Genomic DNA, 16,815 nt, shown 5'->3' with positions numbered 1-16,815 from the left:
AAAAAAAATCCCTGTGATGTCCAGAAAGTTTGAAGCTGGCAGGCAGTAGTCTGTGCCCTTAGTATTGCACCCATTCTGACAGCAGGTTCCAAGCAGTGCTGAGCTGGTCCCTGGCATCCTTCTGAGCCAGCAAAACAGCTCCGGGACTAAGCTCGTCCCTGGGGTTCTCGTGCAAAGAGCTGGAGAGGCACCAGGACACCTGCAGCAGGGCAGCTCTGTGCCACTGAAAGCTCTTCCAATGCTTGGATCTGCCAAGGGTAAGGGTCTTTGGACAGACGCTGTGGAGCAACTGGCTGTTAATGTTGCTTGAATGGTCTAACCCCCCCACAGTGCTTTTACTTTTTAATGTTTAATCTAAAAATAAGAACAACAGCCAAGAAAGGAAAATTATGGAAGGTAATAGGATACCTGAAGTATCAGGAGACCATTGTTAAGAGGGACTGACAAGGGATTTATACCTGCAAACACCGTGGTCGCACCAGCCGTGCCCACTGCACATGTTGGGACACTGCTGTCCGATGTAGATGTTGTCCAAGGCCCACTCATCTTGGGCTGTGTAGTAGCACTGACTCCAGCGGAAACGTGTGGCACTGGACCTTAAAAGCAATAACAATGCTTTACTTTGTGACTCTTTACAGAACTGTAGGAAAAAAAAGATAAAATGTAACTAAAAAAAAATAACATTGATATCACAATCACAGCCCAGGCTGCAAAGGCTGGCACAACCAAAGACAGATCTTTGTAAATTAACTTTCTAGACAATGCCACTTGCTGCACAGGGCTATATAATGGACTTTCCAGTCATTGATGACATTTTCACAGAAGCGTTACAGGGATTTTGAGCATTGTTTTAAGGTAAGCCTCACAATGAGTATTCCTGGATTTTTATTGAGTCCCATTCTGTGATGGGTGGAAAACTAGAAAGGTGGATCTAGGGCATGACTTTGGTTTTTAGATTTTTGGTCATAGTTAACAGGTCAGAAGTTGTGTAAACAGGTTCCTTCTGATATTTATTATTAAAAAAAAATATTAAAGCTCCTAAGTATAAGCGTTTCTCCCCTTTTTTTTCCCATACAATGACAGTTGACTGTTTTTTCTTGGATATGAAAATTTCTTTTTGTCAGGATGATACTAAACTAGATTTAGCTCCCATATCTCTGGTGACATTGAGATCACCAGTTTTTGACAAAGATCCTGTTTCATAGCTTGTATTTTTTTCCACACTCCAAATAGCTTGCTCCTGCACAACAACTCAAAATCTGTAACACTCAAGGTTTGTGGTGGGGAATCACTGAATTAAATTTCTGGCCTAGCTAAACTCTGGATATTTGTAATATTCTTCAAGCAAAAACCTTGTTGTAGTTTCTCCTTTCTAGTTAGTTTATCTTCAACAGCTTATTTTTCTTTAATATAGTGAAGTCAGCTAACATTATCTATTAAAAAATTCTTGCTGTTGGCCCTCTAGGAGATTGTCCAATGGGACACTGAAATTCTCCATGGGAGTGACTCCTGCTAGTCAAACCCAGCCTGACATCCACCACACCTAAAAACCAAGGCTGGAGAAGAAACTGAATCATGAGAACAACAATTTTTGCCATCATCAAGCCTTTCCAAGCTGTCCTACCAAACTGTGAACATCCAACAGGTTACAGATGTTGGCTAGTGGCCACTCCCAGATGGTGGATGCAGACACCCTCCACCTGATGCTTGTACCAGAATGAGACTAAAAAAAATATATTGCATATGAAATGAAACAAAGATCGGAAATTGTTCGTGGTGGGGGCAATGTGGGCACTGAGGCTGGATCAGAGCTGTGCAAGGGTAGGACAGAGAAAGCAAGGCTGACCAAAAATTATAAAATCAGATTTTGAATTGGGATAGGCCTGTGTCTGGCCAAGGGCTGGTTGGAGGGAGCTGAGGATGAGAAGCAGGTGGTTCCTATATGAAGCTTCTTTTCTAGCTTGTTTCTGAGCCATATGGTTACATTTTGATGGCACAGGATATAATGCTGTTACTCTAATTTAAGATAAAAATCCCTTTCCCCCACCCCCAATTTATGTGGAATAAGGCTTATTAAAATGAATATTGTAAAGGTGGCTGAGCCACCTGCTCGCATGTATGGAAGCAAAAAATCAGATAGAGCCGGCCTGGGTGGCTGAAGTGGACACTGTGGCAGAGCAGTCAGCCATTCAGGTGGTCTTTCAGTCACATACTAGAAGTTAATACATGCGTGCAGAAATTTTTCAAATACCAGTTTTGAATTGCTTTAAAAAAAACAAGTGAAGGTGCCCAAAGGCTTGATTTTTAATGGAAATGATCCTTGTTGTCTGTTCTAAGTATCTGTTTGATATCACAAATACTGTAAGCATTTTTACAGCACACAGAATTAATCTGCAGGGGCAGATATGCTGATTAAATAATCCCTCAGGATATAATGTATTGATGGGTTACATTAGAAGAGCTATGAATTATACATTAAAAGTACACAATGCCAGTAATCTGCACACGAAGATCTTCCTAGGCTTGTGTAGGCACAACAGACAGTCAATATTCACCACGATTATTTACTGTTTATTTTTGGAGTGCTCTGAAGCCAGCACATCACCTCAGTGGTGAGGTTCATGTTCACTACAGTGTTTCAATGGCACCACAGAGAGCCCTGACAGAGGTTTTAGGCTCTGGAAAGAGCAGTAACAATCGGTGCTAACTCTAATGTGTGCTGAGGAAAATAACAATACTGATACCAAAGAATGGTATTAGAGCAGGCAAACACACACACCCATGAACTCCCAGCACAATAAAATTGTGTCATGTTGTTTTCCCAAGTAACAGGAGGGAGAGCATTGTGGTTGGGCATCTCTGGCTTTCATCAGGGATGGTATATGGGTAGAGGTGAGACCCTGCAGCCTAGGGGTATTTACAGCAAAGTGGAAGAAATTTACAGTGTTACACACCATGGAAGTTTCTTGGTGCCCAACAAATGGTGGTGCCCCCTAAACACAGCTCCTGGTGCTGCATGGTGTGGCATTGATGGCATTGACTCTGCTTCTCACTGACTGCTGCTGGGTACAAATGACTCTTCAGGGTAGCTTTGCAGCTGCACCACGGCTGGTTTTGGGGCACAAAGCTCACACCCAACCTACACAAACAGTGGGGAGAGCCTAGCCCTGTGTAATGACAGAGAACACCTCTGTGCCCAGTGGAGCACCACACCTGAGGCCCCGCTGAGAAGATCCCTGTGGAGCTCCGCTTTGGGGCTGTTCCCAGAGCCCAGCCTGCACCACAAGGCACATAGCTCACACCAGAGCCCACAGCCCTTTCTGGAGCTTGTGTGGGTTTCATCTGACCAAAGTGTTTCTCTGGAGAGCCTCACTGTACCATTTCTGACGCAGGGGACTGCCCCTGCCAGGCGCAGAGCACAGGGCCACACGCTGCCGGGGTAGCTCCATCTTCCTCCTCAGGTTCCTGATGTTGGCTGCACGTCAAGCCAAGGGTGTGCTCTGCTCCACTTGTGACTTAGAAGTTCCTCCACATAAATGCAGCGATTGCAGGAGGTTTGTTTCTACCATTTAAGGGGAGGGGAGGAAGGCAGGAGGCTCATATACTGCCTGGAGATGAACATGTGGCCAAAACGAAGGTGTGGCAACGGGGGATGGTCCCCTGGGAGCAACATCACAGCGGGCAGAGGTTATTTTTATCTGCAGACAGAGAGCTCTCCCCTGGGGACAGCTTTGCCACTGCGGGAATCCCGTGGTCCCCGAGCTGCTGCCAGGGGTCCCGCGGGAAGCGATGCCATCGTCACAGGGCTGTGGGCAGCGAAAGCTGTCATAGATCCGGATTCCTCCCTGGGTGAGGGATAATGTGTGTTAGGCTGAATTGGCAATTGTGAAAGCAACGCTGCTGAAAAGCCAGTCCTGCTCACTGTTTTTGAAAGCTTTCCAAGGCTGCTCTGCACCTCAAGGTAACAACAGCTTAAGAGGATTATGCTGTTAAAAATGGTAATCGACAATTTAAAAAAAGCCATGTTAATTAAGAAAAGTGAATAAGGAGATGAGTGTCAGCTGCATTCTCAGTGATAAAATACTGGTTTTCTGGACAATCACCATTTGGACATCTATTGAAATGGGAAGTGCAGCACAAGTAAAATAAACCTCCCTAGTTCCTCATATTGTTTCCTTTTTTTTTTTTTTTGCTACTGGAAGGCAATCTGGCTTTCTGATGACATTATATCTAAGTCAGGTTGATGTCAAATAAAAGTCATTGTTGCTGTGTGACATTTTACATAAGCACAAGGAAATCATGTCCCAGAAGTACTGCAAGTGAAATGATGTTCTTTGTGTTATAAAATTTTTCAGATATGTGAGTTAAAATAAAATCATTGCCTTCTCTCCTGATATTAAAAGGCCTAATGATCTAATGCAAATTTGTGGCTGATAAAATTATATTTGCTACCTTCCGAGTTACCATAATTACATTTACCCAATTATCCTGAAGCTCTCATTCAGTCATTAGGTGTTGATTTGTTTATGAAGTCAGCAACTGACAGCTGCTTGTATCTCATTAAGGCCTGTTCATATGTAAATGCCTCCCATAAAACTGAAATTAATTTTCATCAGTGTTAGAAATGTTCAGTTCAAGTACAATACAATTTCAGCGAGCAGGTGCATACATTTCATTTCTTCAATACAAGTCTCACTCTTGCAACAGATTTCCCAATATCCCAAATCTCAGATAACACAGGGACCTTGCAAAATCATGCTTGACAGATGCAGAACATCTACAGATGTGCAGAAATACCAGCACACCTAGAAAGTTTTACAAGAGAAATAGGTGCTGTTAAGGAACAATTTTCCAGCTGCATCAGCACAGTGCCATGGCCTGACACTACCCATGCATCCAAGGTGCAAACCTTCAGCTAAGAGCTGTGCACGAAGGGATAAAATCTCCAGCAACTGTAGCAGGGCTGTGCAGGGGTGTGAGGGCAATTGAGGCTACCAAGGACCAGAGCAAGGCTAACGAGTCATTCCTGAATCCTCCCTTAGGTGGTTTATTTCTCTGTGCAGTAAGCACAGGGCAGGGTGTGTATGTTGCAACTTTTGTCTTGAGGGGTTGAGACAAAAGGAAGGTCTCCAGAGCACCCTTGCTCTCACTCCAGTTTCAGGAAGGCAGCAGACCTGGCTCTACCCCTCTGCACTGTTCTTCCTGGCCATTACTAAGATTTTGCCCATGGGTGGTTTTTGCAGTGGAATACAAGTGGGAAAGGGATAGGAGAGGGAGGGAGGACATCCCAAAGAAGAGCCCTGTGGAGCATGTTCACTACCAGCCACCTGGTAGGATGCCCTCCATGTGGCTGGGCTGGCAGTGAAGGGCACACATAAAATGTTCAACAGGAATGTCCAGGTTTTGGAAAGGCAGAAACTTGCTCTCTGCTGGTAAGTGTGCTTTAAAAATGCATAAAAAATCCCCTCCCAATCTCAACCCAAAAGAACTACTGAGCCCTCAGCCTGCTCCCTGCCAGTGGAAAGGAGGATTAAAAAGAGGGGAAAGTGGCTGCAATGCATCTGGTGTGCTGGATTGATTTTGGTGAGGAACATGTAGCCAATCTTCCTCTTCATCCCAATAAAGCCATAGCACAACACAACACAGAAAATGTGTTCTATGAAAAGCAAAGAAATGTTCAGTGGTAATTTGTACCTTAACTACAAACAAAACTCTGGTAACAGACAGGAATCCCTTCAGATAAAAGATTGTGCAAAGAGTGTGAAATATTTATGATTTGTGCGCGGCATAAAACAGGAACCCAGCTATTACTCCATCATGATTTCTCCCCACAGTCTCCTAAATTAAAAAGAAATTGTTTGCTTCTGTCACCTCATATGCTGAGAAAAATTAGTAGATCCTAAAGAAGAAAAGGCCCACAAATTTGGTATTACCATCAAATATAGAATGTATAATAATAACTTTGAGTACAGTATATATATCTTATAAATAAATTTAAGAATAACAGCCTGCTTTAGAGTGTAACCTGAAAAATTGTAGACACTCTTTTAACTCTTAGGAGCCTATGTGAACCACAGATTTTGCAGCTGGTAGAACATAATGACATGTAAGATTCAGCACATTATAATCTAACTACAAAGCACTTATTCATAGACTTACTTGTGCTATTTGGTATTATCTGATCTGATATGTTTTAAGGATTTGGTATTTGCCCTTGATATCTTGCCTGTAAATAGGAAATTCTGGATATTGGCTGTACAGTAAAAATGGCCAGTGTGTTGAAAGAAGATATCGTTGTGGTGTGATTGATGGAAATAGGTTGTGTGGAGGCCGTGGAGAGTGCAAAAAAATAATGATGAAGGATGGGGAAATACAGTGATAATCTGAGCAAGCTCTCATTGCAATTGCTGTGATGGATTCAGGTCAAGCATAAGTAAAATGTAACTCTAATTGGAATAATTAAATTCTCAAATGAAGGAAGCCCTGAAGATTATTGGGATTTATGACAACTTTTTATTTGTATATTATAATAAAGATTTTAAAATAAACAATGAAGGAAACCATGTAGTTAGTAAATAAAAATTTTAGGGCAGGCAAATGTAGTTTAATTAAAATAAGATGAATAGTGTAAGGCTTTCTCATAATTTTTGTTGCTGTTTTTTGCAGAAAAGAATGTTATTTTTTAAGACATGCTATAAAAAGAAACAAAAGTTAAAAAATTCCCAGAAATGAATCATTAGTTATTGTTTATAGAGGGCTTTGGTCTGAAGATGTAAACAATAAGGAATGTGCAAAATAAAAACTAACAATCCAAATAAAGCCTTCCTCCAATGGGGCATTTATAGACAAGAACCACTATTTTTGAAAAGGTTTGAACTTTATTAGAAGAGTCAGAGTATGTATTAAAAATCCTAAACAATAGTTTCTGTTGACTTTCCCAACATTTCACTCTCTAATTATGTAAGGAATGCATTTTTATGTTAAATACCTGCAACTGGGTCAGCCCTGGCACCCCACCTACTGGCTTGAGTATGACCTACAGAGAACTTGTTCTTTGTCATAGCAATTTAAAAGTAGATGAATTATCTACACCCCCAAAAAAATTTTAAAGAGAAGAAATAAATGCTCACCAAGTCTTCTGTGGTAAAAGAACAGTGATTCTCCTCCACTGAGTAAATTCACTAGAATGGTAAATACTTGCTGATGTAAACTCCTGACAGCTTGGCATACTGGGAAGACATTCCTTAAAGTAAAACATTTCAAAACCAGATTTAATGTTAGGGAATAATCGGGAGCAGAAAGAAAGGTTAAATATTCAACAGAAACAGGAGCTTGTCTGGGCCCAGATGTTGGATTGAAAGACCCAGTAGCAGAAAAATCCCGGCACGATGCAGAGAAATTTCTCAGACAACTAGTAGTACAATTAAGGATGGTAAAAAGCCATATGAGTCTTTAAAGAGTTTAGCATTAGTGACTAGTAATGTTTTGCTTTCCTCCATGAGGGTGTGTAGCTCATTTTTTTTTTACTATTTTCACCTCAGCATCTAGCATGGACTATGAAGGAAGCCGACAAGGCCACTATGAAATAAGTCTATGAAAGTGACCTCCAGACTTCCAGAACATTATACCAGTCATTTTGGAGACCTATTTGTGAGCCCTTGCCTGGGGATGCTGGCTGTGCCCACACTATCTGCAGGGGGGAGCAGGAACAGACAGAGCCACAGCAGAGCACTCAACTGCAGCTACTGGAGTTGTGTCCAGAGGCTCTTCCCATGCTCTGCAGCTGTGTTTCCTTTGACACCTACAGCAAGTGGTGTAAATCCCCCCTTCCTGCTTCTATGATTATTTCTGCATTTAACTCGGATTCCTAGTGAGGTCTGTTCCCCAAACTTTCTTTTTTCTATTCAGAAAATGTGATCATTATCACATCTTTTTGATATTAAATATAAATGAAGTCTATTATCCCAGCTTCTTACTGTTTTCTAGAACTGCCCTTCCCATGTTACTTCATTTTTTTCTGCTATAGTTCATTCATTTATACATACATTGTCAGAATAGCACCGAAAACTTTTGTGCTATGGTTTTGATGAGGTATAAATAAAGTGCTTGAAAGTTATTACCAACCTGCATGATCCTGTTCTAGGTACCCACTCAGAGAGTCCCTTCTGCCACTCACTGCCACAGCACAGCTTCTCCTCACCATCCCCACATGCCCAAGAGTCTTTTGCTGTTCACTGCTGTGCTCACCCCCATGAGGGTGTCAGGTAAGAGGGGGGCCTTAGGGACAGACACCTGCTTATGCAAGTAGTCCACTTTGACTGCTCTGAAACTAATATTAAGGCAGTGATTCTCTACAGCAGTAATGGCAATTAAGAATATTTATATAGTTAAATTATACACTAATAGTTATATATTAAATATGATCAAGGGCAGAATATATTATTTTACAGAGATGTTTATTGCTCAAATATCTTAGAGTATTAAATGAAGATCTGAGACCTTATTCTGTTTTGCTGGGGCTTTCTTTTAGTAGATTTTCTAAAGGCTTAATTTCCTTTCCAGCAATTTTCAAACAGTTTTCATTGATTCATCTCCCCTAAAAGATCTTACAAAACAGTCTGATCAGTGCTTGTGAAGCAAACAAAACTTTCAAACATTTTAATTAATTAGTGTTTTGTTTATTTGCCAGATTATGTCCTTGAAATATACTACAAATAGTCTTTTATCACAGCAACATGGGTGGTGTGAGAAAAACGATTTCGCTGCAAGTTCTTCTCTCTGAACTCAGCTCCATTTAGCGAGGAAAGGAGCACTAAAATCTGAAGGCAACTGATCTTCCACTGATGGCAAGCACAAACTCCGAACACCCACCACTAGGAGTTATTCTTGGACACCATGGTGATGCCATGTATAAAAGACACTAACAGCATTTGAAATACAGAATTTATAGCTTTCCTCTGAATTTAGTTTAAGGTAAGAAATCATTATTTAGATTTACAAAGTGTAAAAACTCATTTACTGCCATTTCTCTATTCTGCCCACCAAAGTAAATGTGCCAAACACGACATGGCTAAGGGTAACCGGGCAAAGCTGATAGACGATGTGGAACTTGACGTACAAATCCTTCTGTGAGCCTGCAGAGCAGGCAGTGAAAACACACTAGGACAAGTTCCCTGACACCCTCTAAACCCGCTCAGAGGCAGCCAAAGGACCTTGGTTAGTTCACCCTGAGGCCAGGGCAAGTCCAGCTTTTGATCTAAGAGGGAAAACAAAAGCACAAAGCATGGCCAAATGCGCTACTCACATTTGTGCTGAGACAGGGCTGAGCCACACAGGGAAATAGCAGCCAACACTGCTATTTGCACTTCCAGCAGAGTGGGGGAAACAGCCGGTCATTATGGCCCTGGACTGTGTTTGAACCAGGGATGGGAGATGAAAGTCTCTACATTACAATCCCCTGAAGGAATGCGCCTTCCATTTACGAAATGGCTGCGCACAAGGGCAGAAAGAATTTCTGTCCATTTAAATTCCAGGAAACAGTACATGCATTTTGCTTAGAAAAACAAAGCAATAACACAGGAAAGATCTCAGCCATTACCCTGTAGCTCTGTCTAACTGTGCCCCAGCTCTTTTCTCAACCTTGATCCATTTCTCCCACAATTTTGTATTTCAGGCTTTCAGATACTTTTCTTCCAAATATTATGAAGAACAGTTTAAATACCTCTAATAGTAATTTTGACTGATTCCAAGCAAGAATTTCTTTATTGAAAGGTGTTAAAGGAAAAAACATCTTTCTCTGTTCAATGCCAGAAGTGTTATTTCAGATGGTCTTTGTATATGCAGAGTTTATGGAAGACAAAGTTCTCGCTGCCAGCCTCACCTCCTGAACAAGATGCCATGTGAGGCCATGGTTGGTGGAGTACTCCAGTTTCACCTGGTTGTCCATATGAGGAGTAAATGCCTCACCGCAGCCCATCACCAAGTTGAACTGTATCATATACGAAGCTCCAATCTGCATAGACTGGGTCTCCACGTAGCGCATGCTAGAAGCTAACTTTGAGTCACCTGTAAAACTGAGAGATGTAAGGAAAGAGTCAGGATCTGTCCCCAAAATATTTCTGTAAGGAACATTATGAGTGGTTCTGGGTTAAATATGGTGATGCTTCTGCCTTTGCTTTGTAGATCAGCACATGGGATGAAACCAGGCACAGAAGAATCTGTTGGTACTTCTGCAAATTACCAGAAAGGCCTTGATGTATCCCAGAATGCAAAACACTGAATTATTCTGTTAGTTCTTACTATATGCTCTTTGTGTTAAGGATCAAGTTAGGATCAAGAAAGAGCAACATAACTTAAAAACAACATAAAGAAAGTTCATTCCCCAGGAGTGTCCATTGCCTAAGGTCATGCCACAGTAAGAGCTGTAATTTCATTCCAATACTGGACAGTAAAGATACACCGCATCTAGTTTAAAATATTCCTATTACATAGACTTTTCATTCCATTGATTTTCAAGTGATCCTATATGCCATGCATTCCCTGACTTGTCTGTGCTTCAGAATTAATATCTTCTATCCTCAGCTTCTTTACTGTAGGAGGTACTGATATAAGAGTTATGTTATCCAGTGGATTGGAGAACAATAGTAATGTTTGGAATACACATACACACATACGTGTTACAAGGTACCCAGTTATCACATACACAGTAACACAGTATATAGTCTGAAATTACAAGGTTATTTCAATTTAAAGGCAGGGTTTTCTTCTATGCACTTTTCAAAAGAAAACCAAACAACCCAAATCAAAACCCCAAGTGCAAGAGAGGTATAAGGAGGAAGTAATAACAACTTAAACTTTGAATCCAGAACACTAGGCGTTAAAACAGGGCATTTTAAGGAAAGTTTACTTAGAATGAAAATTGCCTCTCTCTCCTTAGTTTGAGATGTTTACTGAGTGTCTTCAGAAGTACTGTCGTCCTTCAAGCTTCAAAATTTTCTAAGACTATTCTTAAATGTGAACAATTTAGGATAGGGATTGGCTCTTTATAAAGAAAATCACTGGAAATCATCATGCAAAAATGAAAAAGCTAAATTCAGAACAGTGGTGATGAAGAGAATAATCTAGTTCAGAGTTGCTCTTATGACTGAATAAGCTAAAGTTTATCTCCTTAAACAAGAAATCCTAATCTTTAAATACAGTACAATAGAACATATTAGCTTCTACTCCTGTAAAATTCAAGGTCATGACGAAGTGGGTGTGAGGATAAGTCAGAGTCACTTAGCCCTCTTTTAAATTAATTCACTGACCCACACCATTTTCTATAGAGTCCTTTCCAGAGAGAGCACTTAAGCCATAAATGTCAGCATCCTGCCTTAAAGGTTTAGAAGAAACTGCTGAAAGCTGACATTAGTTTTGTCATTATCAAATTGCTGTTACTTGGCACAAGTGGAGATGCAGGCTGCTTTCTACTCTCTGACCTTACTCTCTGTAACTTAATTTCCTAAAGGATGATCCAAGTCATGACACCATATGAAACTACCCCATCTTTGTTGATCAGCACCCTAAACGGACTGTGGATGGACACTCCCTTCACTGCTACGGCACTGTCATGCACAACTGGACCAGCAGGCAGTGAGATGTCTTGGAAAACTGTATCTGAACTGCTTGCTCTTTCAGTTAATGTTGTCAGTGTTTTTCTTCTCAATAGGAAGGATAATTTTAAATTGAGCAGAGGATATAATGTACACTCACCAGCAGTCCAGCTGACAACCTATGGTTTGTGGCTTCATGGTTAGAACTGCATCTTGGAAGAACTTGTGTGGATAATGCCTGAATTTATTTTTCTTCCAAACTTTACTTTGTACTTTTCAAAATGACAAGGATCCACAAATTTAAAAGTTAAAGCTGATTTGGTCTGACATGGTTTTAATTTCTACAAAGCAGCTTGAAATTTCATGGCTGATGTGGGAAAACACAGTTTTACTGAAGCCCTCTTGGGAAATCTGTGCCAATACAAGCAGGCTCTTCAGGTATCAGTCAGCCATGTGCAGTGTAATCAGCTGAAAGTTACATGTAGCAATGCTCTGGAAAATGATTTGGCATTGCACAATAAACCTCGGCACAACACAACACAGTTACCTAAAGCTCATCTGAACAGAGTAAAGGAGTTGAAACTAAACAGTTCGATGGAGCATCTGTCCAGAAGCTATCTTCCCAAAGTAATAGAAGAGAAGTGAAGGACTGGTACTCAGCATAGGTGCAAAGAATTACATGTTACATTTTTCCCTTGTCTTTAGAAAAATTCCCTCTATTCAATATTACTAGTGTAAAATGAGAAAAACCCCTTAAACTCCAATCTTTTTTTTCTGGTGACATTCAGGTCATTATTAAAACATTTTAAGTTTAGTATTCATTTTAATTTAATAACTTAGCCACTGGATATTGTACATAGTATACTAAGCAAACATGGTTAAAAAGTCAAACCAGCTCTTTAAAATGGATATTAAAGAAATGTAAAAAAGGAGGCTACTGTTGACATGAAGACAAACTGTGATACTCTATAAGAAGCTCTTTTAAGGGGAGGAAATCACATTATGGGTTTACAAAGTCCTTTATCAACCACCAATTGCCTTCAGCTGAACATGAGTAGCATTAAAGGTAGAGGCTCCACCTTACTTGCCACTTCTTTGCTCTCCAGATCTCTCATGTACGTGGTTAGGGGTATGCTCCTCTCCTGGAATACCAAATATTTTCTTTGTTCTGGGAGCCACATAGCTGGAATACATTTCCAGATTTTGTAAAAGATGAAGTAATGTCCCTGGCGTAACAATAATTAACTAAAAAATCTTCAGAAATGAGAATGCAGAGGCTTCATTTTTGTATAAATATGTTGCTGTGAGTTGGTTTCTGGCACGTATATAATTAGACCTGCAGAGGCACAGGAACACAATACCCATAGGTGCCCTCAGAACAATCACTCTCCCTCAAAGCACTGCCAGCTAATTGGTACTTCTGGGAACGGTATCACAGTCAATGTCAGCCAACCTGCATTGCTCCAAACTTCTTTGAGATCCCCAGAGTTACCATATTTTCAAGGCCGGTACTTTTAGGAATACTGAGAAGCCACACGGATGCTTGTTTTATAAAGCTGCATTGACCGAAAATATTGACATGTTGGCCAAACGCTTGCACCAGCCTGAGCTTTGCCTCCATCAAAGTCAGGAGATATTTGTGTCTTTTTACATCACATCATACCTACTTTGCTAAATAATTCCTAAATGTATTAACTTAATTAATTACCTGAAATTTTCTGCTTATTACAGAGTAACAATTGATCTAAAAGACAAAACATTTTAAACACAGGTAAACTCTCAAGCTGATGTAGGACCACGGTATTACCTTGCTACCTAAAGATAGTTCACGACGTGGCAGGTTTACAGTCTTCCCGCAGACTTCTCCAGGGACAGTGGGACTCTCTATTCTTCAATACATTGAGTTAAATCATAATGTCATAATCTGACTGAAGACATTTATTTATATAAAGCTGTTTTATAATGTCCTGATGAATATATATATATATATATATATATATATATATATATATATATATATATAGTGTGTGCATCCTTATCAATACTTAAATGCATTTCAGCAAGTGGCTGTAAACAGTCTGTAACACTCCAGAGGCATTTGGTTCAGCCTTGCTGGAATATGAGCATTTTGGGGAAGTGATGCATTAACATTATCAAACACTTCATTTTAAAGGGGTTTTGGAGTTCTTTCAGTATAACCAATATGCTTGTTATATTAAAGTCCAAGATCCAACCTGAAACCAAATGTTGACAATGACGATCAAATAAAGTGACTGTTCTGGACATAGACCATTACAAGCACTCAAAAATCACCTTTGCTCAAAACACATGTATATCAACAAACCTCTCCTATTTTATATGAAGCCAGATATGAAAAGAACAAGCTGCCTCTTAAAAAAAAAAATAAAATCCCTCTCCTCAGTTTTCTCCAATTTTAAGGATAAATGTTTCAGGTTTACAGATTCTGAAGCAGAAACGGAGGCCTAATAGACAATCAAAGGCAATTCAGCGAAAATGGGCCTGGGGATGACACCCTGTAAAATGATTTATAGCATATTTCCCGTACTTGTACTAATGAAAAAGCTGTTGTCAGACTTTTCTCAGGAGGATGGTGTCAGTGCTACTGCACGCTCTGCTCATAGAAACTCATGAGTTAGAAAATGAGAACCAAATGGACTCACAGCTGGGAAAAACCAGCAATAATTAATTTAACTAGCAACCATTTGTAGAGACTTTGTGTAAGTTTAAAAATTTCCCTTGAGAGAAACAAGGTCAGTGAAGGATAGAGTTCATGTCTTCCAGTGATAATGAAAAATACTTATATATAAATACTAAGGAAATATTGCAAAGGCTTTGATTCTTTGATGCATGGAAAATTCAACATTTCTACTATGCCTGAGCACTACAGATCTTAGTCAATAAATGGGAGGGAGAATTTAGCTCAGTGTTTATTATTTTGATTCTGATTTACATTCATAAGAGGAAAATAGAGTAACCTCTGCTATCTTAAATAACCTACCCTCCTCCCCAAGATAAGCTGGTCTTCTTAAAAGAAGAGTGGGGAAACAATGCCATTAAAGGGCTTTCATTCCAACTCTTTGATGAGGAAGATGCAAACAGTTTGAGCCCTAACATGTTGTTTCATTTTAATGAGCAGTGAGTACCTTCCTTGTCCTTAATAAAGTGGTTAATGGTGCTTCTACTGCCTCATTATCAGCGCTAGAACACATTCGGTGTTGTTCCTACTGCTAAGCCAATTCCTTTTAGTTTGACAGATGATCAGAAAGTCAAATCAGATTGCTCAGAGAAACTTGTTAATAAAATTCCAACAGTGTTTCTCTGAGTGTCCACGGGGACACTAAAATTATTTATATTTTCTTGAGGTTTTCCATAATTACTGTGATTGTACTTTCTCCAAAGAAATATATCTATGCCAATTAAAACTATCCTGGGTTTATAGGTTGATCAAACTAGCATGAAACTGTTATTTGGTTTTAATCAAAACACAGATTTTAAATTGAACTTCCTTTGTATTAATTCCAAATGTTACACTTGTGTGCTCCAGAATTTTATTTTTGTGAAGCATGTTAATGTTTTACTAAAACCACTTATTTTTATGCAATACTAACAAATTTTTTTCTTTGTTTTTCACTTCTTTTTTCTTTTCTTGCCTTTATTTTCTTTGGGGTAGGTGATGTTTCCTTGCTTTTGTTTCTAAATACACAGCATATTTTAGGCCTAATTGCAATATGTCATAATGCTGATCACAGTGTAAATGACTAAATGGATATATTACCAGACAAAATAACTACAAATGGCTAATGTTATTCTGCCCACATTTTGCTGCCTTTCCTATCTGGATTGTAATCTAATGGCTATATACACAAATCTGAACATCACTTAGAAAATATTCAGAGTCTGTACTTAACAGATAATTTCATTACCTGCGTACCTGTGTTAACCTGACTGGATTTTAAGTGAAGATTATGAAAAATTTATAATTTCTTTTTTCTATTAGAACGTTCTTTATTTTGTGGGAAAAGAATGCTACATTCAGTGTTCCCATTAAACATTGTCTGTGCAATGGGGTGTAAAAGCTAACTGCTAATTGCAATTAGATTAGCAACTGTATTTTTGTCCATAATGTGAGGATGAGAAAAAATTACTCTGAATAGCTACTGGAATGACTCGTTTGCAGCAGTTACTTGATTCTTAGCAGGATGAATAGACAAGGAAAACAAAAGTAGAAGAGAAAAGAATACGTGTTTCTCACCAAAGAGTCCAGTCGTGTCCACAGTGAGGTTGAACATTTCCCAGGTAGAATCCCAGAGACTGTGTGACCTCAACTAGGTTGGTGAAGTCTAGACTGATGCTGTTGAAAAGCACAGAGGTCATGATAATTTCATCAATTGCCCACACGTCTTCGCCTTGAGAAGAGTGATATGGTTGCCACCATCTGAACTGAATGCCGATCTGTCTTGCATCTTCAGGCAGCTCCACTGAAATTATTCTGGAAAACAAAACAAAATTATTATTGAGAGTTTTGCCATTTGTAGTAATTCTATGGGGTTGTGTTTTAGAGTAATTTTTTTCTTAATGACCCAAAAAATCATAGGTTAGATTCAGTCCAAAAATACTGTAGCATCTACTGGTACAGCTGCTACCAGTGACAGGGACAGGGGAATTGTTAGTTCTCTTGGTAATCAATGTATTTACTGAAAAACAGCCAAGTGCAAAAGCAACCATAAAGAGTTTCCACTCATTTTGTAAATTTTGCTGCTACTGTGGGGCTCTCTGTAAACTTAGAGGTGCAAATTCACAAAGGAATGATCAACTGACAAGAACTTAAGAATTCCAGCTCCATTTTCTCAGACTCAGTGGCTTTTATCCTGATCTGAAGACATGCATCTTCTAAACATCTGTGCTAGTTCCTGCACAGCATTGACATCATGTCCATGGTGCTCTTGTCCTAGAAGAACCCACTCCTGTAAATGGCCACATTCAGATGGAAAAAGTTCATCTTCTCAGACAGTGTGATTATGTATAGTCTTTAATGGCAGACACTTCTGTAGCTGCACAGAGCTGCAACTGGAGGTGAGTCCCAGGTGCTTCTGGTATGCAAGGTCATTTGATTTGTCATGGCAGCTATGTCAACAAAAGTAGAATTGACAAACTGCAAAGAAAATTAAGAGTAATATCTAATTTCCAGGAGTAATTATCGTAA

At 39.6% G+C, this 16,815-nt stretch overlaps 1 protein-coding gene across 2 annotated transcripts in view; it reads right to left on the bottom strand.

Moving 5' to 3' along the window:
* The window catches only part of RELN (reelin), a 284,032-nt gene that overhangs the window by 74,889 nt on the left and 192,328 nt on the right, over positions 1–16,815 (bottom strand). For both annotated transcript variants that reach the window (XM_027679385.1, XM_027679386.1), the window contains exons 20-23: positions 15,865–16,101; positions 9,881–10,073; positions 7,131–7,243; positions 459–596 (exon numbers count right to left, since the gene is read on the bottom strand). In XM_027679385.1, coding sequence (XP_027535186.1) covers positions 459–596; positions 7,131–7,243; positions 9,881–10,073; positions 15,865–16,101 — 681 coding nt within the window. The remainder of the gene's footprint in view (positions 1–458; positions 597–7,130; positions 7,244–9,880; positions 10,074–15,864; positions 16,102–16,815) is intronic.

The sequence above is a fragment of the Neopelma chrysocephalum genome, unplaced genomic scaffold (assembly GCF_003984885.1).
Source record: "Neopelma chrysocephalum unplaced genomic scaffold, ASM398488v2 Primary Assembly neopelma1_45, whole genome shotgun sequence".
Lineage (NCBI taxonomy): Eukaryota > Metazoa > Chordata > Aves > Passeriformes > Pipridae > Neopelma > Neopelma chrysocephalum.
This window is presented reverse-complemented; position numbering and strand designations above follow the sequence as displayed.